Genomic DNA, 22653 nt, shown 5'->3' with positions numbered 1-22653 from the left:
TGGAGGGGGGCAGCTCCAGCAGCTTACCTTACCTTTTCCTTGACAGTAGAGACGAGCGCCTTGGTGCCCATGGACTTCTTGTCCGAGGTCTTGAACTCCGCACCGCGGTAGTCGAGCGAGCGACGGTAGTTGTCGGCGTTGACGTTGTTCCACACCTTGTTCCACTCGCGCTGGATGCGGCGCCAGTCTCGATCCTTCTGGCGGAGCCGCTTGAGAATGATGGGGACGGCGACGTGCGGGTTCTTGCGGAGGCCCGAAAGAGCGTCCTTGGCGCGGTGGCCGTAGATGCGCTCGATGGCCTTGATCTGAATGATGCCAAGCGCGTTCTCGGAGGCCAGCTTGAACGACGGGCCGGGGCCTTCGGTGCCGGCTTGCTTCTGAGCCTCCAGGATCTTGGAGGCCAGCGGCTCGAGGGCGCGGATGGCCGACGCGTTCTGCTCGATGACCATGTCGAGCTCGTAGCGCTCCTCCTCGCACAAGAAGAGGCGCTCCTCAAACTCGTTCTTCTGCGAGGACTTGAAGATAAAGTCGTCCGAGTCGGTGGCGGCCGACGCAACCCACGTGTCGTTGAGGACCGAGTCGCACAAGTCGTCACGGCCCGAGCACGAAGGGCGGCGGTACGAGGTCGGGAGGGCGCGGTACGACGGGCCATACTTTTTGAGCTGCGAGTAGTCAATGTACTCATCGTTGTCAATCTGCGAGATCGATTGGACCCGCCGCATCTTGGCGCCTTGCTCCTTGTAGTCGACAAAGGCCTCGAACCACGAGATGAGGTCCGGGTGGCCGGCGAGAATGGTCCGCACCAATTTGACCGTCTCGGCTGTCGAGAGGATCTGGTTGGAGAAGACATGCAGCGCCTTGAGAAAGTCGGCATAGAGCGGCGCAGTGAGCCGCCGCTTGACCGCGTTGAAGAACCCGATCTCGTCGTCGGGCGCAAGCTCGATCTTGGCCCGCTTGAGCGGCCGCCCGCGGCTGGCGCCCTCGCGCCCGCGCTTGCGCCGGTTGTGGTGCGCGAGCGACTCGGGGAGGAACGTGGTAAACTCCTCGAGCAGGTCCGGCTCGTTGGCAAACAGCCGCGAGACCTCGTCGTAGACCTCGGTGATCGTCCGCACCTCGCGCTGGTACGTCTGCAGAATCTCGAGAAAGACCGTGTACACCTCGGGGTTACTCTCGAACCGTTGCTTGATCTTGTTCACGTAGTTGAGCGCCGTGTCAAGGCTCTTGGGCTCGGCCGCCGCCGACACACCGTCACGCTTGCGCATGCCGCCGCGCCGCGCCCGCGAGCTGTTCGACACCCGCTTCTTGCGCCCGCCCTTCTTGGCCGGCCGCGCCGTGCTGCTGCTGGCCCGCTTCGGCGGCTCCGGCTCGTCACGGAGGTCGTCGAGCTCGATCTTGTAGCCCGGTGGGAGAAAGGTGTTGAAGCCAAAGATGAGGTCGCGGTGTCCGCGGAAGAGCGTCCGAACCCGCTGGATGACACCGGGAGTGTCGATGTTGTGCGCCTTAAAGTCCTTCATGATGTCCAGAAACGCGTCGTACACCTCGGGCTGCTCGCGGAACTGGATCTTCACCTGCTCCAGGTACAGCAGGGCATCCTCCACCTTGGGCTGGCCCGACGCCTCGACTCCAGCCTGCGGCGCCGCCATGCTGCCGTCCGCCCCAGTGCCTGCTTGCTCGGCAGCCGCCACTGGCTCGGTCTCCATCTCGACCGGCCCGGTCGACTCGTCGAGCGATTCGTTTGTTGGCGCAAGGAGCGCGTCACCGCGTGCCGGCGAGGACATGTCTAGCGACTCGTTGGCCTCTAGTGAGGTACCACTCATGACGCTTGGTTCTGGAGACAAAAGGGGAGAGGAAGGAGAGGAGGTGAGTGACCGTACGCGGGTGGGGGGTGGACGAATCAAAAAGTTGCGCGAGGCCACTCGCCAGCCGGGCTGCGAGCGCTGCCACCAACGATCCACGCTGGAGCGACCAGCTTTCCGGGGTAAAGACAACCGCAGTAGGGGGCGAGGGATGGGGGCGTGGGGGGGGGGCAGAGGGAAGGAGGAGATGCGAAAGAGGACCCAAAGACGGTGACAAAAGAGGCAACAGCTAGAGTATAGGAGGAAGGCTCGTGTTGGTGTGCAGGCTGGCTGGTGGTAGCGGGAGGGCAAGACAGGGGCGGGGGGGGGGGAGGGGGTGGGGAAAGGCGGGACGGGAAGCCGCCAGCTGGCAGACGGCAGCATGGCGAAAATACATCGAGTCATTGATTGAAAGGGGGGGGAGGAACGTACGGTTTGTCGTCCCGACGAGAATTTTTTCCCTTGTTCGTCGCCACCCAGAGACCGCCGCAGGGGGGGGCAGACAAGGCCGGGTGTGGGTGAAGTGGAGAGGGGGAGAGGGGGGGAGGGAGGTTGGCGAGAGGAGGGACTGGTGTGTGGCACGTAGAGCTCCCGCCGGGTCTCCAGACAAGTGTGGTCGTTAAGTATACTGCGCCGCCGGTGGGGGGCCGGGCAGCGCGGTTGCCGCGCGATGATGTTGGCTGTAGCGGTATAGTGTCCCGGTCGTCCGCCATTTTTGTGCCTTCCCAATTTGCTCTGCCTATCTTCTCTTCTATTACCCCTCCGCCTCCCTGCTGTATGCCCTCGTGACTCATGAACACTGCAAAGTGGCGAGTGCAAGCCACATTCTCTACACCAGTCAGTAGCGTGAGGGTCGGATCGCGCAGAGTGAGGAATAGGCGTGAGCGTTGGGGAGGCGTGGGGTCGATAGAAGTGGAGTATAAGAGTGAGGTGGAAAATAAACAAGAATCGCCCAAGAGATGTGCGCAAAATCGGCTACCTTTACGCATGGGGAGAGTGCACGTACAACGGGGAAGTCGTACTGGGTGCGCAGAGGTGCGAGGCAAAAGGGCGCGGTGCCAGGGTGAGGGCAAATGCATTAGTTGGCGGCCATGCGGAGGGCGCCGTCGACACGGATGGTCTCGCCGTTGAGGTAGCCATTCTCGATGATGGCGACGGCGGCCTTGCCAAACTCGGCGGGGTCACCGAGCCGCTTGGGGAACGGCACCTGGTTGGCGAGCGACTGGCGGGCCTTTTCCGGGAGCGAGGCGAGGAGCGGGGTGTCGAAGATGCCCGGGGCGATGGTGTTGCAGCGGATGCCGTAGCCGGTCAGCTCACGGGCGAGGACGATGGAGAGGGCATGGATGGCACCCTTGGAGGCCGAGTACGCGACCTGGCCGATCTGGCCGTCAAAGGCGGCGACCGAGGCGGTGTTGACAAACGCGCCGCGCTCACCCGACTCGGCATCGGGCTCCATCTCGTTCATGGCGAGTGTCGCCTGCTGGATGGTGTTGATGGTGCCGACAACGTTGACGTCGTAGACCTTGCGGATGGTGTCCAGGTCGGTCTTCAGCAGCCGGGTCGCGTTGGCAATGCCAGCCGCGTTGACCGCGCCGTTGAGCTTGCCAAACTTGGCCACCGTCCCGTCGACGGCAGCCTTGATCTGGTCGACCGAGGTGACGTCCGCCTGGAAGGCGACGGCCGACTCGGCACCGAGCTTCTCCGCCATAGCCTCGGCCTTCTCGCCGTCGATGTCGATGATGCCGACCTTGCCGCCGCCAGCCACAATGGCCTCGGCTGTTGCTCCGCCGAGGCCCGAGCCGCCACCGGTCACAAGAAAGACCGAAGAGGCCACAGAAATGGCGGCAGTCTGCGTATGCGTCACAGCGCGGGCGGCAGCGAGCGAGGTAGTAGCGGCACGAAGCATGTTGGTGAAGGCGGTAAAGGTGTTTGAGTTGGGTGGCAAGCGCGAGCGAGGCGGAATACAGCTCGCTTGTTGTCGGCAAGCTGACGCGTTTCGTTTCGCAAGGGCTCAGGTTGGAGAGGACAGGGGGGGTGGGGGGTGGGGGGTGCAACAAAAAATAGTGTGGATGACGACATGCATCGACAGCTCTTGCGCACCTTGGGCACACCTGCTGTTGTGGGCGGGACCAACGGCACACGACTTGAGCCGAGCATGGCAGCAGAGCCGAGGTCGTCGCCGCGCTGCGAGCCACGGCCGACCGAAAACGTTGTTGACTTTCCGCGCCCACCCCAAGTCAAGCCCGTCCCGTGGCGGATCCGAGTCGAGCATGGCGGGGCAGTGGTGGCCGAGACCTGCGCGGCCATCCGCGTTGCCGAGACCCATCACGCACCCACGTACTACATCCCGCTCGCCGACATCGATCTCGAGCGAGTGGTGCCAAGCTGTGAGCCGCACTCCACGTTCTGTGAGTGGAAGGGCCTCGCCACATACTGGGATGTGTTGGTGCCGGACGGCGATCGCCTTGTCCGCGCCGCCTGGTCGTACCCCGAGCCGACCGAGGCGTTTACAGCTATCAAGGGCTGTATCGCATTCTACGCAGGGCGAGTCGAGGCCGCGTACGTCGACGATGATCTGGCGGTGCCACAGCCCGGCTCGTTTTACGGCGGCTGGCTCACGCCCGAAATTGTGGGCACGGCCAAAGGCGCGCCGGGCACGCTCTACTGGTAGCTGTCGCCAGCCAGAATGGGCTAGTCGCGGCGAAGGCGGCCCGAGGCGGTGCGGGTCGGCGCAGCCGACGCCTCCATCTCAGCCTCGAACTCGGCCAGGGCGTCATCGTCACCGCTGGCCAGGAGCTCGGCGTAGCGCTCAGCCAGGCTTTTGGTGGCTGATAGCGGCTTCTCGTCGTGGGCGTTGATGCGAGTCGAGGCCTTGGCGTGGCTCGCAAACGAGAACGAGACTTTGGCGTTCGGCCGCGCGGCATGCGACGCCGCCATGAGCTCGTCGATCTCGGCGGCGATGTCGTCGATGTCAATGGCGGCGACAACCGTGGCATCGAGCGAGTCTGCCGGAAGCTGAGCGATGCCGTCGAACCAGGCGTGCCGCAGCAGGGCTGCGGCCGATGGTCGCTGCGCCGGGTTGTGGGCAAAGCACCGGGCGAGGAAATCTCCCAGTGCGGCTGAGATGCCATTGGGCAGCGGTGGCGTCCGCTTGTGCTGGGCCACCGAGAATAGCACTGCCATCGGCTCCGACTTGGGCCACGGCGGGAGGCCGGTCAGCATCTCAATGACCAGGCAGCCGACCGACCAAATGTCGGCCTTGAGGCTGTGGCCCTCTTGCCGGATCACCTCGGGCGCCATAAAGTTGGGCGTGCCCGCAAGCGTGTGCCCGTGAACCGGTGCCACCGTCGAAAACGTGGTCGACGCCCCAAAGTCGGCAATCTTCATCGTGTGCAGCGCAGGGAAGCTCGGCTGCTTGGAAATGAGCACGTTGCCGGCCTTGATGTCGCGGTGGATGACCTTGTGATCGTGCAGATGCAACAGGCCCTCCAGAATCTGGTACATGTACGCTCGGCTCGTCGCCTCGTCGAGACCGGCCGAGCCGTCGGCGTTGCGATGGTGCGCAAGGAGCGTCGCCAGCGAGCCGCAGCCAACAAACTCGAGAAAAATATGCAGCGCATGGGTTCCTGCGCTGTCTACCACCTTGCTCGCCCCGATGTACCGCACAATGTTGTCGTGCCGCAAGCTCTTCAACAGCTCGATCTCACGCTCGGCCTCGGTCATTTCTCGCAGCATCGTCGCCGGCAGCTCGCCGTCGGCCTTCTCACCACGCGGGTGGGGTGGCGGCACAAACTCGACAACCTTGACCGCCATCGGCTGGTGCCGGTCGAGGTCGATGCCAATGTAGACCTTACCAAACGCGCCCATTCCAAGGAGCCGTCCGCGCTTCCAACGGATCGCACCGTCCTTGGCCGCAACCGCCTCGGCCTCGGCCACTTCTCCGTCAAATACCAGATCAGGCTCGGGCACTGGCGAGGTCTGCGGTTCCGGCCGCTCATCGCTGAGCGGTTCACCAGCCTCAGAGCCCGATCTCGAGCCCGAGCCTGAGCCCGAGCCCGAAGACGATGTTGAGTCCGAGTTGATCGAAGCAAATAACGCGTTCTCGTCGTCGTCAAAGATGACTTCCAGTTCGCTCGTTCCCGCCACCACAGGGCTGTTGCGGCCACTACCATGGCTACTGCTGCTGCTACTGTTGCGGCTGCTGCTCGAGCTAGAGTCGAAAGAGTCAAACAGATCCTTCTCATCATCGTCAAACACAAGCTGCGGCTCGGTGAGCCCACCTGCCGCAGCAACCGTGCGGGCTGCCAGCGACTGCGACAGCTCAGCGCTCTTCTCGCCCAAATCCAGCGGACGTGAGCCCATGACGCCTGTTGCCGCGGTCATCCGTGGACTTGCCCGAGTGCCACGTACCAGCGTCCGCGGCGATGGCCGCATCCGCGGTGAGCGCTCGGGCAGCGGCGTGGTCGGCGTGCGACACTCAGAGGCCGACGCCAGCACCACCTCGTCACATGCGGATGAGACCTCTGGTGATGAAATATGCTTGGTGATGTGGACAAACGAGAGGTCGCCACCTTCAACACCGGTCCGGTCGCCAAAGGTGGTCGGCCTTGGAGCAACCGCCGCCGTCGGCGGACTGGTCTGCGACGGCGTCGACGGCTCGTCAATCTCCACCGCCCGCGACTCACCCGAGGCCATCGAGTAAGTGCTGGTCATCTCGACAGGTACCACCGGCCCGTTGCTGGAAGGCACAGGCAAGATGATGCCAACCGACGACGACGACGAGCCCAAGCCGTGCGCCCGTCCCGGTGGTCGCGGCGGTAGCGCCGCGCTAGGCAGAAAGCCCGAGCTCGGCGACGAGTCCTCGCCGCTCTTACTGGTTGCATGTGTGTTGCTCTTGGCCTCGAGCACCGGCGAGAGCGCAGGTGCCGGCGAGCTTCGTCCGGCTCGCGATCGGCCTGAGCCGAGGCGGGTGAGCCGTTTAGACCTGCGGCGCTTGGACGAGAATCGAACCTCCAAGACCAGCGTAGGCGGGCGCGAGCGCTGCGGCGATGCGGGTGCTTTGCGAGCAAGATCACGACTTGTGGCAGCCCGCGACGCCATGGCCTTGGCGTCATCCAAAGCCAGCAGCCACGAGGCCTCATCAAAGATGAGAATAGGGTCTCCGTCCTGGTCAAAGAACACCAGATCGATCTCCAGGTTGTTCAGCTCATCGACCGACAGGTCTCTTGCGCCCGACTCTGCATAGATGGCCCTAGCTGCCGCGCCGAGCACCTCAAAGTACGACGGTCTGCCCGAGTCGAATCGGTGCTTGATGAGCGCCCGGCTTGTAGTTGCCGTGGTCTGCCTATTGTCATTCGCCCGTCTCTCGCCGCCCACCAGCGGAGAGCCATGCGGATGTGGCGCAAACTTGACCACGACTTGGTGCTCTGGCAAGGGCTTGTGCTCACGTCCGCCTTGTCCTCGCCCGAGCCGTCGCCCGCTGGGACCGCTCTGCTCTCCGCTCTGCCAGCTCCCGCTTGCCGATGGCGGGGGAAGGCAGACGAAGTCCGCGACGACCCGCAGCCCATAGGGAACTCGCCGTGGTGCCAGGGCGAGGCGAAGGGGGGGGGGTAAAGTGGAGAGAGATGACACAGCGGTGAGCCAGGCTGCTTGCGGCTTCTGTCCGGATTCTAGCCTCGGCAGCTGAACCATGTTTGCCCTCCGCCTCGGCATGTGACCAGAGGGTGAAGGAACAAAAATTGAGTTTTTTTTGAAGGTTTAAATTGGCTGCCGTCTCCAGAACCTCACCCGCCCACCGCATACCCACGTGGCACTCCTTCCCGGCGCAGCAACAAAGGCCGCCAGGACACACTCTGCGAGGGAGGCGGAAGCGTAGAAGCTGTCATATCTTACTCATTATGTCAAGCGGAAACAATACACCTTCCTACGAAACGCCTCCTCTCGCCATGGCCATGTCGCCGTCATCGCGACTCATGGATCTTCGTCGGTACGTGTGTGGAGGTGTGGGAGCGCGGGGGGGGGAGGGGGGAGGGGGGGGGGGGGGGAGGGAGCCAGAGCTGCAATCAAAGAGGAACAGCAGTATGCGGCATATGCTTGCGTGAGGCATGTGCTAGGCATGTGGCAATGTGTGTGTGTGTATTTGGGTGGCCCACTGGGTGGGTCTCGGAGGAGGTGGGCGTGGTTTGTCCTCGGCGTGGCGCTGTGGCTGCGGCTGGGGGGCGGTGGCGGTGGTGGCGGTGGTGGCGACAGTGTCGTATGCGGGGAAAACGCGTCATCGACAGCTGGAGGGAGTACGACTCACAGTTGGTGGTAGTTCTCGATCGGCGTCGGATGATGGGAGCACTGGGGCGGCGGGTCCGGTGGTGAGCTCGCGGCGGCTGCGGCTGGAGGATCTGTCAAATCCGCCGACGGCCGCCGAGCTGCGGCAGTACTCGGATGCCAACATGCACGATCTGCCGCCGACGTACAAGCGCGAGCCGGAGAATCGAGTGTATGTGGTGCGCGGGCTCCGGCTCGAGTCTGTCAAGCACGTCGGGTTTGACATGGACCACACCATCTGCGAGTACAAGTCGCCGCAGTACGAGGCGCTGCAGTACCGGCTGATTGTCAACCGGCTGGTGGCGATGGGCTATCCCGAGTCGATCAGGACGCTCTCTTACGACGCGAGCTTTCCAATCCGTGGCCTCTGCCTCGACACCAAGCTCGGCAACCTGCTCAAGCTCGACCAGTACGGTACCATTCTTGCGGCGACGCACGGGCGGCGGCGGTTGACGACGGCGGAAAAGTACCCGTCCAAGTTTATCAACCTGGCCAAGGTCGGCTCGGGCCGGCGGTTCCACCTCTACGACACGCTCTTCTCCATGCCGGAGATTTGCCTCTACGCCGACCTCATCTCGCTTTTTGAGTCGGAGATGGAGTCGTCGGAGCTCGGCATCGACGACGAGAAGCTGTCGCTCTCGTTCGAGGCACTGTTCATCGACCTCCGTGCCGCCGTTGACCACATCCACTACTCGGGCGAGCTGAAGGATGCGACAACGGCCGACCTGGAGATGTATGTCGAGCCTGCGCCGCGGCTGGCCGACCTGCTGCTGCGGTTCCGGACCAAGGCCAAGGTCTTCCTGCTCACCAACTCACCGTACGCGTACACCAACATCATCATGGACTACCTGCTTGCGCCGTCCTACACCGCCGACTACCCGAACTGGCGATCGTTTTTTGACGTGGCCATTGTCTCGGCGCGCAAGCCGCTCTTCTTTGGCAAGGGCACCGCTCTCCGCGAGGTCGAGGTGGCGACAGGCAACCTCAAGCTCCACCGCATCACGGCGTTCGAGGACGGCGCCGTCTACCACGGTGGCTCGCTGTCGACGTTCTGCGAGCTGACCGGTGCCCGTGGGCCGGACGTGCTGTACATTGGCGATCATATCTTTGGTGACGTGATCAAGAGCAAGAAGAACTCGGGCTGGCGGACGCTGCTGGTTGTCCGCGAACTGGTCGACGAGCTCAACTCGTTCCGCAACTCGACCTCGGAGTTTGTGCACCTTGCCAACCTCGAGTTTATGCTCGCCGAGATCTACCGCGGCCTCGACTCGTCGGCGGTCAACCCGCCGAACGTCAAGGATATCCACGCTGAGATCCGCGCCACCGTCAAGCGGCTGCACAAGACCACCTTTGGCTCGGCCTTCGCACCGGCTCGCGCAAAACCCTCTTTGCCTCGCAAGTCGAGCGCTTTGCTGATCTCTATGCCTCGTCAGTCACCAACATTATCCACTACCCCATGTTCTATGCTTTCCGTACCCAGGCCGCGCTCATGCCTCACGAGCGCGGTGCTATGCAGGGTGGCGACGACGCCCACGACATGGCTCAGCCCTCGCTGGCCGTCGACTCGGACTCGGACGACCTCAACATCTCCGGCTCGGTCCACGCCCTCGACAGTTCCATGGAGACACTTGCTCAGCGCAAGCGTACTCTCCGCCGCGCTTCTAGCGATGACGACGACGATGACGATGACATGCAGTCGCGCTCCGACCACCACCACCCACCGTGCGGGTCGCCCGACGAGGCCGGCGGCCCGATCTTGGCTGGAAACAGCGACAACGACGACTCGGACGATGATGCCTAAACCCTCTGCACACCCCGCAGTAGCTATCGATGTAGCCTGAGACACAGAGTGCATCGCACGTGCATCGCCCGCATGACCATCCTACCGGCGTCGGCAGCTGCGCGTCATGGCCAACGTCGCGCCATCGCGCCTTGCCTTTTGACGAGCTCGACCGCTTCATCCACGTCGCTCGCTCGCCCAACTCTGGAAGATATGATCCCTGATTGAATCACCCAATGTAGTAGTACTCAGCTGATATCGTCTCGTGCCGCTACACGCGCTTGATCAGCCTTCCCACGCGTCGTCCAACCGCCGTGTCACCACCCGACGACCGACCGACCGACCGACCGACCGCATCACCACCCGAGCCCCAGGCCCAGGCCCAGCCCCAGGCCCAGAACCAACAACTAGACCCACCTCTCCCCCCTCCTCACCCCCCCTCCCCCCCTCCCTTCCCTCCTCTTCTCCTTCCACCCATCCCACCCACACTCCTCCCACCATGGACTGGCTGCTATTCCTCCCCAAGCTCGTAGCTGAAGCCACACCCGGTAGCCCCCCCCCCCCCCCCCCTCCCCACCCCTCCCTCCCTCCCCTCGGACTCACACCTCTTCTTACGGACGGTTCCCACAGAATGGATCCTCGATGCTCCGCTGGCAATGGCTGGTCTGCCTACGACTGACCTGTGCCGGACGTATGTGGTTGCTGCTGTCATGGTGGTGGTTGCTGGGCAGGTGGCGTACTCGCTCAGAACCTCGTCGGTCCGTCGTCGTGGCTCGTGTGTGGTGCTCCTCGGCGAGTCTGGGACGGGCAAGACAACGTTGTTCCAGGTCGCCGTGGCTGGTGGCGACTCCTCTGCCCTTCGCAAGTGCCATACCTCTATGGAGGAGAACCGTGGCCTGCTTCCGCTCGAGTGGCTCAATGCCCAGTCTACGGCGGGCCCAGCGGCGCCGAGCGCAAGGCGGTACACCTTCCGCGCCGCCCTGCCGGTCCTTGATCTGCCAGGCCATCCCTCGCTGCGGTACAAGCTCCACCAGGCGGTATCGTCTGCGGCGGCGGTGGTCTTTGTTGTCGATGCGGTGGCTGCGGCTGATGCCAAGGTTCTCCGCGTCACGGCCGAGCATCTGTTCACCGTCATGAAGGAGCCGGCGATGGTGGCCAACGCCACGCCGCTGCTGGTCTTCTGCAACAAGGCCGATGTGCCGTCGGCATGCTCGCCTCTTGCTCTGGAGAACGCGCTCGCTGACGAGATCTCCACCCTCATTGACATGCACACCTCGCGGCTGGAGGATACCGACGGCGAGGACCCGGATGCCGCCGCTCAGGCCGCCGCCCTTGCTGCCCTTCGCCCGCCCTCCGCCCGCTTTGACTTTGCTGCGGTGCCCTACACCGTCCGTTTCACCGCCGGCGCCGCTCTCACCGGCCAAGGCGTCGATGATCTCCGTGAGTTTGTCTCGCACGCCTTTGCGCAATGATACTCTTCCCTCCCTCTTTCCCCCTAACCCAGCCATCCACACATTAGCGACGAAACAGATCGGCGGCGACCAGGCGACCTCCGTATGGCGACTGCCACGTTGTTGATTTCATCGGCAGCGTGAACCGGAAGCGAGATGATGAGCGATGTCAGAGCAAGGCGTTAGAAGCAGATCCGCGTCGGTATCCAAAGGTGACCCGTGGTAGGATGCAGCCGATTGAGCAGCAGGTAGGCCATGGAGCGACAAGACGAGTTGGACAGGCGCCGAGTGACCGTGTCGGGTCACAGCCACGGGCACACCAGCAACCACTTGACGCAACGCCCACTACCAACAGCCATCGAGAGCAGCCATCAGCAGCACGTATGAATGACACGTCGTTCTACCGACGACCTCTGCCGGAGACGTGTGTGGCGTTCTCGTCTGTCCGTGGGAGGAAGATGTTTGCTGAGGCTCTGTCCGAGGGCAATATGGAGGTCTTCTTCTCCTTAGTGGAGCAGTTCACCACCCAGGCTGAGCCAGCCTTCTGTGGCTTGGGCACTCTGGTCATGGTTCTCAATGCTCTTGCTGTCGATCCCAAGAGAGTGTGGAAGGGTGTATGGCGATGGTATGATGAGGAGCTGCTGGATTGCTGCAAGCGTACGCCTCATCAATATCACCCCCGGTCATGGTGGGGATGGCCATCATGGAGAAGATCATGGTGGGGATGAGCATCATGGAGATGGTCATGGTGGGGATGAGCATCATGGAGATGGTCATGGTGGGGATGGCCATCATGGAGAAGGTCATCGTAGTGGTGATGATGGTCATCATGAAGATGACCATCATCATCATCATCATCACCCCCATCACCACACATATCATCTTCCCCCACCCCCCATCACCACACACATCATCCTCCCCCCACCCCCCACCCCCCACTCCTCCCCCTCCCTCTCACTCACCCTCACCCTCACCCCTTCACCCCTCCAGCCCTCGACAAGATCAAGGAAGAAGGCATCTCGTTCGATGAGTTCGCCTGCCTCGCAAAATGCAATGCGCTCGAGGTGGTGACGGCCTGCCGCGCTGATGAAGACGAGTTCTCGGAAGACGCCTTTCGTGCAGATGTCATCAGGTCAGTGCGAGAGCCGGCAGGCTCGGCGCTGGTCATTGCATACGACCGCAGCGGGCTTGGCCAGACCGGAACCGGTCACTTTTCGCCTATCGGGGGCTACCATGCCTCCTCCGACTCGGTTCTCATTCTTGACGTCGCCCGCTTCAAGCACCCGCCGCATTGGGCCCCGCTTCCGCTTGTTGCCGCTGCCATGGCATGCTCGCTCGATCCGGCCACAGCCCGCCCGCGCGGCTGGATGGTGCTTGCCAAGTCGTCCAGCGACGCTCCGCTCGCGTCGCTGTGCCGAGTCAAGAGCAGCTCGCAGCTCGTCGGTGTCCTCGCTGACCTCGCCGATCTCATCCCGACCTTCTCGCAACACTGCAGCTCGTCGTGCTCTATCCACGATGCCATTGCCTCAGCCGCCACGCTGGAGACCAGGCTCTGGTCTGCCCTCGGCGTAGCCGCCGCCCCACCGGATCCAACCGTGCCGGGAGCCCGTGCCCTTGCTGACTACTGCCGCGAGCTCGCGTCCGCCATCGCCGACCTCCCTATCTTTGCCCTCGCCGCCGACGCGCTTCCAGCCACCAGCCTCGACTCGAGCACGTCACATCCCGGATTGTTCACCCTCACCCCTGCCCACATTTTTGTCCTCGTCCTCCTTGCCTTTCCGCGCAACTGCCCGCTCCGTGCCCAAGCTACGTCGGCCATCTCTACCTCGCCGTCCGCGGTCCTCGACGCCATCGACGCCATCACCCCTGCTGACATGCCACCCGTCCTCCGCCACGAACTCGACGCACTCTCCACCAAGCTCACTTCGTTCTGCGAGCTCGATGGAACCTCTCCTGCTTCTGCATGCGCGGGCAGGTGCTCAGCCTCGACCGCAGCTTCGTGCAACTGATCGCACCAAGCTGTCCACTCTCCCACTCTCCGCAACGCTCGACGTAGCTCCCTCCTCCTCCCGCCGAAGCCGCTCGCCATCGCCAATAGGGGGGGGGGGGAGGGGGTTGCGTCTGTCCCGGTACATAATCGTGTTAATTCGACGATCCGCACATTTTGGTCTCGGTGTGACGCAATTAACATTGCCGCATCCGCGCAGTGACGATAGTTTCGCCCGCACTACCTCTCCACGCTTGACCAGCCTCTTGGCCCCCCCCCCGCCCCGCCCCCTCCCCCCGTCAGCCTCCTCCACCACACCACCGCATTACAAGCCCTCCACGACGTCATCACCACCGCTAGTCTGCCCTTAATCCTCCTTACGGCGGCCGCTGCTCGTCGCGATTGTCTTGTGCCGCACCTAGCTCCACCCGTCACTCGCCACCAACGACTGTTCTTTGGCATCCAAACGCAATGGCAAGGCAGCAAGTCCTCATCACCACCCTCACCACCACCATCATCATCGCCATCCTCACAATCTTGCAACACCCGTCAATAGCTGCCACCCAGTACATCACCTCGGGAACCCTGACCAGTGTTGTCCGCATGAATCGTACATCCGGGGCCATTCTGTCCGGAAGCGTGCCGCATCTCGAACTCGACGTCGAGCACAACTTCCGCTATGCTGCGTGCTTCCCGCTCTCATCACCGCTCACCTCGTCAACTGGCCATCTGCTAATCGCAGATGCTGCCATCAATATTCCCTCGAGCATCTCCCTCGATCACTCCCCCACAGGCCTCGGCATCGGCTACTTTGATGTCACTGCTGCCCAGAAGGCGGGTCATCCTGACGGCGCAGAGTGGACCACGACCGGCTCGCTCGACAACTTTAACTCGGATCTTCTGGACTTTGGCGAGATCCTTGACTCGGGTGGCTCTGCTGTCTCCTTTGCTGGTTCTGTTCTCGTCGAAGTACTGCAGCGCATGGTCGACGCGCCTCGCTGGGGCGCAGGCACCGCCGCAGTTCTCCGCTTTGAAGAGCTTGGCGGTCTCTGTCCATCTGGCAATTGTTGTATCATGCATGCCAGTGACATTTCGCTCAAGATCGGCTTCTACGAGGTCTGTCCCAAAGTCGCTCTCGTCAATGGAGACGTCGCTGCGGATGCCACAACAGGTGGCCCGAACGCTGCTGTCGGCGACGCCATCTCCTACTCGTGCCATCCGGGCTACGTCCCCACCTCATCGACCACCCTCACTTGCCAATCTTCCGGTAGTTACTCACCGCAAGTGAGTGCAGCCGGGTGCGCCCCAGAGCCAGCGCTGGCTCCGCCCCCATCGCCGCCACCTCCATCACACCCACCGCTGCCGCAATCGCCACCGACGATGCCACAATCGCAATCGACTTCGTCTATCATCCTCCAGGTCCACCCGGCAGCCGCGCCACTCAATGGCGGCATCCTTCTCGAAATGTCTGCCGCCGGCGACGCCAACGCCTTCTTTGATGCCTCTCTCTACGACATCAGCCTCGAGTGTGAGCGGTGGCTCAGTCCCACGGCCGACGCACCCATCATCGCCACCATCGCCACTGTATCGCGTACCACTGATGGATCTCGCATCATCTTTGGCGCCTTTCCTTCCAACAAGACCGGCTACCATGCTGTGACTCTCGTTCGCTCGCTCCGCGCTAATTCGTCTGCGCCGCCGCAGCGCTTCCTCCTCCCGCGCGCCCTTGACTACATCAACGGCCCGTGCATTCACGTCGGCTTTGTCCTCCACGCCGCCGTCTGCCGACCCTGCTCGGACTTTGATGGCGCCCACTGCCCCGGCGGCCGACGCATGTGGCCACTCCCAGGCTTCTGGTCCGACAACGAGTACGAGCCGCCGACCCGATGCCGCATCCCGCACGCCTGTCCCGGCGCCGTCGGCGGCGCAGGTGCGCTTCCGCTCGCCACATCAAATGGCCGCCGCATCACTGCCGTCTGTGCCGCTGGCTATACCGGCCGCTTCTGTGCCGCCTGTGCACCCGGGTTTTACTCCGACAACGGCGTGTGCCGCTCCTGTGGCTCCGACTCATCAATTTACGCCGAGCTCACCGTTGTTGTTCTCGCCTTTGTCGCATTTATGGCGCTTGTTGCCATTGCTCTCGTGGTTTTCTCCGCCCAGCGGCTAGTCATGGTCGTCGCCGCCGTTGTTTTACTGCAGCAGTTCTCGATGGCGCTCCGGATGGGCTTCCAGATGGTCTCCGAATCAGAAGGCACGCCGGTGGTCGCCGCGCTCACCCGGCTCGCATCGATCATCAACTTTGAGATCGAGATGCTGCGCCCGGGGTGCGCGGTCCCGCGCATCCCGTTCTCCACCATATACTTTGGCACGCTCGCGCTGATAGTCGGTGCAGGCTTTCTCTTTCTTCTCGCCGTCCTCCTTCGCCAGCTCTTTGCGCCAGGCACTCCGCGGCATCTTGCGTCGGCGCCGATCCAGGTTGCTGCCGAGCTCAAGATGGCTGTCGCGCGCCGGCATCGCTCGCGCTACGTTCATGCAGTCATCATCCTCGGCACCCTTGCCTATCTCCAGCTGGCTGTCCGTTCCATCCAGGCCCTTCACTGCGTCAAAGCTGGCGATGGTAAGCTGCGCCTTAACATCGAGCTGACTGAGTTGTGCTACCACGGCAAGCACATGACCGTTGCCCTCCTCGCCTGGGCCGTTCTCGTCCTTTTCTCGCTCGGCCTTCCCGTTTTTGTCGTGATCATTGCGCTCTCTCTCGCTCGCAATGCAGCCATTGGACCGCTTGTCCTTGAACGGTACGGCGTTTTCGTCCGGGGCCTGCGCGCCGGCCGCCTCTGGTTCCGCTCGCTTCAGCTCCTCATCTCGTTTGCCTTTGCCGCCGAATCAGTCCTCGTCATCCAGCCGGACGCGCGCCTTTTTGCCGCTCTCGTCAACTTTGCCATCAGCATCCTTACCGTGGCCGTCATCAACCCATTCGCACCCCTTCACGCCTGGCTCTCGTACGGCGCTGGCATTGCCTCATGCGGTCAGATCCTGTACTTTGTCTACACACACTCGCCGCTCCTTTACTTTGTGGGCGGACTCGGCATCGTCACCTCGGTTGCTCTCTTTGCCGCCATCATTCAGATCTGGCGGCAGCAATCCGTGCACCAGGAGCAGCAGCTGCAGGACGCGCTGGCGAGCCGTCGGGTTGATGTCGAGCCCATCGAGATGGCGTACACGCCAGCACTCTCGGCGCCGCCGTTGCGCGACGACAACACCAGTGACACCTTGGCGTTTGCTTCTGTGCCGAACAGTCCCCGCCGATCCGCTCACCGGTCGCCAACTGAGCGGCGGAGCTCCATCTCAGCCACACCTTCAGCCTCATCCACTCGCCGTCGCGTAGTCTCGTCATCGCCAAGGGCGCCTCGCGCCTCGTCTGCCTCGCAGCCGAGGCTGTCGATCGAGTCGTTCCGTACCATCTCCACCCGCCACGGTTCGCACAAGGTTAAGAAGCAGTCCATGACCTCGCTCTCTGGCCTGGTCGAGGTTATGGGCGAGTTGCAGAGTCTCAATTCGCAGTCAACTCGAAACCAGCGCCGCCGCCGGCGCGTCCGTGATGCATCTCAGCTCCACCTCTCGCCCAGACTCGGCAGTGATAGTAGCCGTGAGCGGTCCACCTCGCTCGCCAGCATGCGCTCCATTTCTGTCGCCTATGACGGCACTCTCTCTTTGTCGAGGGTTCCACTCTCGGCGCGTGATCCACAGCGGCCTACCGCTTACTCGATGAGCCGCAACGCAACCATGTCGCGGTCGGGCTCCCGATCGATTTCACGGCGGACCCGTCGACGAAAGTCGATTTCAGGCTCTTCGATGCGGTCGTCGGACTCACGTATCTTTACTACTCCCTCCAAAACGACCGAGACCTCCGCCCGGCCCTCGCTCGCGCTCTCATCCACGCTCATCATGCCGTCGACATCAAACGCCGCCTCGGCGACTCCAGCGGCGTCGGCCCTCGGGCGTCCTCGCCAGCGCTCGTTCTTCCGCAGGCAGTCCAGCCGAGTCGGCCCAATCGCCACCTCCTCGACAGTCGACCTCCGTCGCTCTGCGAACCTCGAAGGCGCTTCCAAGACCAGCCGTGGCTCCACATCGCTCTCACCCGCGGACTTTGATCCACCTCCTGCCCTCCGGACGAGATAGTGGCAACTATCGCCGGGAGTGGCGGAGCACGCTACGGAGCTCAAGCGAGCCAGACGACGCGTTAAGCTTGGGAAGGTCGGCTGCAGGAGACCGAGTGTGAGTCCGAGACAGCACCATGGTTCTTTGCCGACTTTGGGCCGACCCGCGGCTGGTGATGGCGCGGGCGTGAGCGCGAGCGCGAGCGGGCGCGTGATTCACGGTCCGGTGAGGGGACAAATCCGGGTTGGAGAAAGCGGGTTGGAGCTGCGGTGGCGTCATGCTCGGACTTGGGCTCTGGGCCGGACGCGGGCCTGGTGTCAGACGTGCGGCGTTTGCGGCGCTCGAGAAGGGCACGAGAATGGGTGTTGAGCTTCGGCTTGAACGAGCACGGCTCGAGCTCGCGGGCCTCGAGTTCTGCGCGCAGAGCACGGACCCGGGCCTCGTCGCGGGACGAGCGCATGTACGACGGCTTGGGCACTTTGCGAACCTTGCGGGTGCGGCGAGCGCGATGCGGTGACCTGCGCCGCGCGGAAGGGTGCGGACGACGTGATGGAGCAGGTGAATTGGTCATTGCGCGCGGGCGGGTGCGGATCCGCGGCTTGTAGTCGAGCTCGTCAAAGTCGTCATCGTCTGACGCGTACTCGTACTCGTACACTAAATCACCTTCGTCAGACGACGGCGGCGTGGGTGGGAGGCCGCGCGCCTGCTTGTAGAGCGCGTAGTACGAGCGCGTAGGTGGCGAGGAGCGCTGGCCAGGGCGGGTTGAGGCTGCCCGACGCCGGGCGGCGGGCGGCGGTGAGGAGTGGCGCGCCGGTGTGCGACGAGTGAGCTCGCGCTGACGCGCGCGGTCCTTGGACGGCGAAGCGCGCTTTTGTGGCGAGTCAGCGGCAACCAAAGCGGCGTACTCTGTGCGGAGGAGAGCGATTTCGTCTTCGATTTGCCGCTTGCGGTCGCCACGAGCGAGGGCGACGCCAGCAGCGGCGGCCCTGCGGGTCTCATCGCGGCCCTTGAGGATACGGACCTGTGCGCTGGCAGAGGCGAGCTCGGTCCGCAAACGGGTGATCTTGATCTGCTGCGCCGCGATGGTAGCGTCAGCCTTTTTCAGCTCGTCTTGGAGAGACTCGATGGACGCCGCGGCAGCAGCCACAGCCGGTGTGGGGGAGGTGGGTGTGACGGGTGAGGTGGGCGTCAGCGGTGTGAGGACTGCAGCGTCAGCGGCGGCCTGGCGGCGGCGATCTTCTTCGATGAGGGCCTGCAGCCGCTCCTCTTCTCGGTACTTTCGTTCTTCGGCCTCGCGGCGAAGACGGACCTGGTCCGAGTGACTACGCCGTGCTGCTGCGGCCGCAGTTGCTGCTTCTGCCTGTTCTCGCTTACGCTTGGCCGCCGCTTCTGCCTGCTCCCTCTTACGCTTGGCCGCCGCTTGCTTCTCTTGCTCCCGCTTACGCTTGGCTGCGGCTTCGGCAGCCTCTTGCTCCCGCTTACGCTTGGCCGCCGCTTCTGCCTGCTCACGCTTCCGCTTGGCCGCGGCAGCTTCTGCCTGCTCGCGTTTCCGCTTGGCCGCGGCTTGTTGCTCTTGCTCCCGCTCCCGCTTGGCCGCGGCTTCGGCGGCCTCTTGCTCCCGCTCCCGCTTGGCCGCGGCTTCGGCGGCCTCTTGCTCAGCAAGAGCGCGGGTGTGGACTTTGGCGGCAGGTACGCGGTGCTCGTAGTCGAGGACGGCGGGAGAGACGCCGACAGTGTCCAACACGTCTTCGTACTCTTGGTCCAGCTCGTCTAAGTAGCGGCGCATGGCACCTGTGCGACCGGTCTCGGTCGTCTCGGTCGTCTCGGTCGAGACGGCCGACATCATCGAGGTCAGCCGCTGTGGGATGGGGTTGGGCGGCGGGCGGTCGTAGCCGTGGCCGTGTCCGGCCACAAACGCCGACTCACCGCCGAGCGACTCTTCGTCGCCGTTGTCATCGCTGCGGTCATCAGCAGCAGTGGGTGGTTGCAAAGGGTCGGGATTGGCCAGCGTAGCCGACGAGCCGCCGAGCGCCTGCAGCAGCAGCAGGTCGTCATCGTCGAGTCCGTTTCGGGCGGGTGCCGGTGCCGGAGCAGGCGCAGGCGCAGGCGCAGGTACAGGCACAGATACAGGTGCGGGCGCAGGTGAAGCGTCGGGCCACTGAAGCAGCTTGCGAAGTGCAGGTGCAAGATCGGTAGAGTGCGGGCCAATGACAACCGAGCACTTGGAGAGCAAGAGCGCCTCGATGTCAGGATCCATGACCATGCCGGTGATGAGCGGGACACCGGCACGCGGCGGAACAACTCCGGCCTTGATCAGCGCGTTGAGGGTTTCGCCATGGCCGCCGAGGGCGGCGAGCGCAGCAGGACCCAGCGGCCCGTCAGGAGTGGTCAGCGCGTCCGTCTTGCCGGCGCTCTCCTCCAGGAACAGGTCGACGATGCGAGTATAGCCGCGACCTGCAGCAAGAAGCATGGGAGTGAGGCCGAGCCAGGCCGGGGGAGCCACGGTGGCGCCTGCGCCATACACCAGTAGAACCTCGGCTGCATCGAGGGCGTTAGCCTCGGCAGCAGCAGCGAGGGCAGTGAGGCCATCCGGCTCGTTGGCGGCGACATCCAGCTCTGCCTCTGCATCGACGAGTAGCTCGACAACTTCATCATGCCCAGCAGCCGCAGCAGCCAACAACGGCGACCATCCACGGGCATCCACACCATCGATCTCTGCCCCAGCCGCCAACAGCGCCTCCACCGCCCGATCATGACCCGCCCCGGCCGCTTCCACCAATGCCAGGCGGCCATCCACCAGCATATTGACTGATGCCTCGCCCACCAATCGCCCCACCGCAGCCGTGTCACCTGTAGACCAAGGGGATATGGGGGAGGGGGTGGGGGGGGATGGGTGGGGTGGGTGGTAGTGAGGGGACGGGTGCTGCCACGGGTCATCCGCTGCGTAGTTACCGGTCAGCACGTGTTGTCGGCAGCCAAACCGAGCTAAATTGGCCAGGGCAGCGACGGGGAGGTAAAGACACGCCACGCCAGGTTTGGGACATGGAGTTCAATAATATGAGGAGCCAGTTACCGAGAGGGGGGATTACGCCACGACCGGGATCGGGTAGCACGAGTCTGAGAGAATGCCACACTCGCCGCAGACGGTGATGGTCTTCTTACCGCCCTTGCAGGCAAAGCCGTCCTCGGGATGGGTGTCCTTGGCGCACTGCGGGGTCGAGTGGCGTGCGATGCGGATGTAGCCGACCTCGCCAAAGGTGGGTGACCACGAGTTGCGGATGAGCCAGTACGGGCCGAGATGCGGGTCGTCGCCGTAGCCCATGAGCTGGACATCATGATCCAGGTGGATGTCGGTCTTGTTGCATCCGGTAAAGACGCCGCCGGCGTAGTCGTGCCAGTTGGAGGCGTCCACGGTAATAGCGACCGGGCCGACGTTGGCGATGGCATCGATGAGCGTGTCCAGGTCGTTGAGCGGGAGCTGGACGTAGCCCGAGAGCTTGGCCGCCGGCGCCTTCATCGCCGACGAGTTGGAGACCGGCGGGAAGTTCTTGCCGAAGAAAGACTCGTACGGGTAGGTCCACTCGGCTCCGAGTGTCCCGTTCCACGCATCGACCATGTAGTCGTATGCAAGCTGAGGGATACCGCCGCCGCACCCGCCGGTTCCGCCGCAGGCCTGCGGGTTCGGCGTCTCGAGCACCTGCTGCTCCGACAGCGCCTGCAGCTTGCCGGTGGCGAGCGCATAGTGCGACTCGAGCGTCTCGGCGGTGGCAAACGACCAGCACGAACCGCACTATGGGTCCGCCAGCGTCATCGCAAGCAGCCATGGGTGCCATGTGAGTCCGAGTCTGCTCTCTTCTCTCCTCCCACCCATCAGCGCCACACACACCCTTACTCCCTTTCGTACCATGCCCTGGTTCTTGACCGCAGTGACGATCGACGGTGAGTGATCGCGCCAGTCGACGTGCGACGGGGCGGCGGCAGCGCGGGCCTTGACCACCTCGGCCTCGACTGGGTACTCCTGGGCATGCTTGCCGGCAAACTGCTTGAGCTCCGCCTGATGGCCGCGGACCATAGCCCGCTCTGCGTCGGTGAGCGCGGTGTGGAGGTTAGGGCCCATGAACCAGGTCTCCTCGCCGGCGGCGTAGCGCGCGTTGTGCGCCACCATCACCGCCATCCGCTTTGCAAACACAGCCTCGCGGTCCACGCCCTCACTCACAAAGTGCGCCGCAGCCATCGGGTGCTCCGCCATGTACATCTCGAACGAGTACCCGACGAGCATCGGCGCCTCGGCCCGCTGCATCGTCGTCGTCGTCGCGCTCGCCGCCGTCGCCATTGTCCAGCCCGTCATCATGGCCACAGCCACAGCCAAAGCCACCACATACGCACTTGTTCGCATCTCTATTCGCTCGCGTTGTAAGAGTCACGTGTGCTCCTCAAACCTCCCGCCTCCAGTCTCTCCCTCTCCGCCATGAGCTGTCGCGTGACCTGCCCATGGCTGCTGTCGGTTGTTGCTTGGCTGGCGCCATCAAACATTGATGTGAATCGCCCATTCCCTTCCCTCGCTCCCAGAAAAGGGCAAAGTGCCGTGGCGCTGACGCTGAACGCAGCCCGCCGTACTTCCGACCACAACAGTCGTCTTCCCGCAACCAAACCATGTCTGGGTACGTAGCACACGCACACACACCCTTCCCTCTCCCTCTCTTCCTCTTCCACATCCCCCCACACTCACCCCATCCCTCCCCCATCCCTCCCTACATAGCCGCGAGCGTGACCTTGAACTGGGCACACGCCTTGACGACCTCGCTGTGACTGTCGACGGTCTTGTGGAGGAGCTGGCCCTCGATGCCGCCCGCCGTGAGGCCGAGGAGAAGGAGGCCCGCCGCGCTGCCTTCCAGGAGGAGAAGCGCCGCGAGATGGAAGCCGCTGAAGATGAGGAGGAAGAGGGTACGTTTTCCACATCCCCCCCCCGCGCCCCCGTACCCCTCGCACACACACACCCTGCCCCCTTGCCCCACACCCTGCGCTGCGTCCTGGGCCTGCGCCTGATCAACCCGCGTCCAGCAAAAGGCCGTCAAACGGCAGGCTGCTGCCCGCCCCCCCCCCTCCCCCCGTCCCCCTTCCCCT

General features: G+C 63.7%; 11 protein-coding genes across 11 annotated transcripts in view; 6 read left to right on the top strand and 5 right to left on the bottom strand.

The window, feature by feature from the left end:
* Positions 1-1817, bottom strand: part of AMSG_12193 (uncharacterized protein) — a gene marked incomplete at both ends in the record, with an annotated part of 12742 nt that extends 10925 nt beyond the window's left edge. Inside the window, one exon of the mRNA XM_013899681.1 lies at positions 33-1817. Coding sequence (XP_013755135.1) covers positions 33-1817 — 1785 coding nt within the window. The remainder of the gene's footprint in view (positions 1-32) is intronic.
* Positions 1818-2913: 1096 nt separating this feature from the next.
* AMSG_08685 (short-chain dehydrogenase/reductase SDR) lies at positions 2914-3741 on the bottom strand (the record flags this gene model as incomplete). Its single annotated transcript, XM_013899652.1, has 1 exon — positions 2914-3741. The coding sequence occupies one exon, from the start codon at positions 3739-3741 to the stop codon at positions 2914-2916; it is 828 nt and encodes a 275-aa protein (XP_013755106.1).
* Positions 3742-3990: 249 nt separating this feature from the next.
* Positions 3991-4409, top strand: AMSG_08684 (uncharacterized protein; the record flags this gene model as incomplete). Its single annotated transcript, XM_013899651.1, has 2 exons — positions 3991-4360; positions 4390-4409. The coding sequence occupies 2 exons, from the start codon at positions 3991-3993 to the stop codon at positions 4407-4409; spliced, it is 390 nt and encodes a 129-aa protein (XP_013755105.1).
* Positions 4410-4526: 117 nt separating this feature from the next.
* Positions 4527-7402, bottom strand: AMSG_08683 (STE/STE11 protein kinase; the record flags this gene model as incomplete). The annotated part of the gene is made up of 2 exons (XM_013899650.1): positions 4527-7179; positions 7377-7402. 2 exons carry the CDS (start codon positions 7400-7402, stop codon positions 4527-4529), a joined length of 2679 nt encoding a protein of 892 aa, XP_013755104.1.
* Positions 7403-7780: 378 nt separating this feature from the next.
* AMSG_08682 (cytosolic purine 5'-nucleotidase) lies at positions 7781-9954 on the top strand (the record flags this gene model as incomplete). The annotated part of the gene is made up of 3 exons (XM_013899649.1): positions 7781-7821; positions 8149-9478; positions 9559-9954. 3 exons carry the CDS (start codon positions 7781-7783, stop codon positions 9952-9954), a joined length of 1767 nt encoding a protein of 588 aa, XP_013755103.1.
* A 423-nt stretch (positions 9955-10377) lies between these two features.
* AMSG_08681 (signal recognition particle receptor beta subunit) lies at positions 10378-11405 on the top strand (the record flags this gene model as incomplete). Its single annotated transcript, XM_013899648.1, has 2 exons — positions 10378-10481; positions 10564-11405. The coding sequence occupies exons 1-2, from the start codon at positions 10433-10435 to the stop codon at positions 11403-11405; spliced, it is 891 nt and encodes a 296-aa protein (XP_013755102.1). The 5' UTR covers positions 10378-10432.
* A 316-nt stretch (positions 11406-11721) lies between these two features.
* AMSG_08680 (phytochelatin synthase family protein) lies at positions 11722-13437 on the top strand. The gene is made up of 2 exons (XM_013899647.1): positions 11722-12041; positions 12375-13437. The coding sequence occupies exons 1-2, from the start codon at positions 11768-11770 to the stop codon at positions 13391-13393; spliced, it is 1293 nt and encodes a 430-aa protein (XP_013755101.1). The 5' UTR covers positions 11722-11767; the 3' UTR covers positions 13394-13437.
* A 342-nt stretch (positions 13438-13779) lies between these two features.
* On the top strand, positions 13780-17522 carry AMSG_08679 (uncharacterized protein; the record flags this gene model as incomplete). The annotated part of the gene is made up of 2 exons (XM_013899646.1): positions 13780-17402; positions 17471-17522. Exons 1-2 carry the CDS (start codon positions 13843-13845, stop codon positions 17520-17522), a joined length of 3612 nt encoding a protein of 1203 aa, XP_013755100.1. The 5' UTR covers positions 13780-13842.
* On the bottom strand, positions 17232-20332 carry AMSG_08678 (uncharacterized protein; the record flags this gene model as incomplete). The annotated part of the gene is made up of 2 exons (XM_013899645.1): positions 17232-19030; positions 19067-20332. 2 exons carry the CDS (start codon positions 20330-20332, stop codon positions 17612-17614), a joined length of 2685 nt encoding a protein of 894 aa, XP_013755099.1. The 3' UTR covers positions 17232-17611.
* Positions 20333-20559: 227 nt separating this feature from the next.
* AMSG_08677 (papain family cysteine protease containing protein) lies at positions 20560-21909 on the bottom strand. Its single transcript, XM_013899644.1, has 2 exons — positions 21434-21909; positions 20560-21319 (listed from the first exon to the last, which is right to left on the bottom strand). The coding sequence occupies exons 1-2, from the start codon at positions 21878-21880 to the stop codon at positions 20615-20617; spliced, it is 1152 nt and encodes a 383-aa protein (XP_013755098.1). The 5' UTR covers positions 21881-21909; the 3' UTR covers positions 20560-20614.
* A 249-nt stretch (positions 21910-22158) lies between these two features.
* The window catches only part of AMSG_08676 (uncharacterized protein), a gene marked incomplete at its 3' end in the record, with an annotated part of 4892 nt that continues 4397 nt past the window's right edge, over positions 22159-22653 (top strand). Inside the window, exons 1-2 of the mRNA XM_013899643.1 lie at positions 22159-22190; positions 22289-22473. Coding sequence (XP_013755097.1) covers positions 22183-22190; positions 22289-22473 — 193 coding nt within the window. The 5' untranslated portion in view covers positions 22159-22182. The remainder of the gene's footprint in view (positions 22191-22288; positions 22474-22653) is intronic.

Source organism: Thecamonas trahens, assembly GCF_000142905.1.
Source record: "Thecamonas trahens ATCC 50062 unplaced genomic scaffold supercont1.43, whole genome shotgun sequence".
In the NCBI taxonomy this organism is placed as follows: Eukaryota; order Apusomonadida; family Apusomonadidae; genus Thecamonas; species Thecamonas trahens.
Note: the sequence above shows the minus strand (reverse complement) of the source record. Positions and strands in the feature narration are given on the sequence as shown.

Bases quoted from the DNA above. Each gene is read 5' to 3' on its own strand.
- AMSG_08680 (XM_013899647.1), top strand. From the start codon at position 11,768: ATGAATGACACGTCGTTCTACCGACGACCTCTGCCGGAGACGTGTGTG. The intron at 12,042-12,374 runs GTACGCCTCATC...TCACCCCTCCAG, and splicing joins GCTGCTGGATTGCTGCAAGC to CCCTCGACAAGATCAAGGAA.
- AMSG_08677 (XM_013899644.1), bottom strand. From the start codon at position 21,880: ATGATGACGGGCTGGACAATGGCGACGGCGGCGAGCGCGACGACGACG. The intron at 21,320-21,433 runs GTACGAAAGGGA...GCGGACCCATAG, and splicing joins CGGTCAAGAACCAGGGCATG to TGCGGTTCGTGCTGGTCGTT.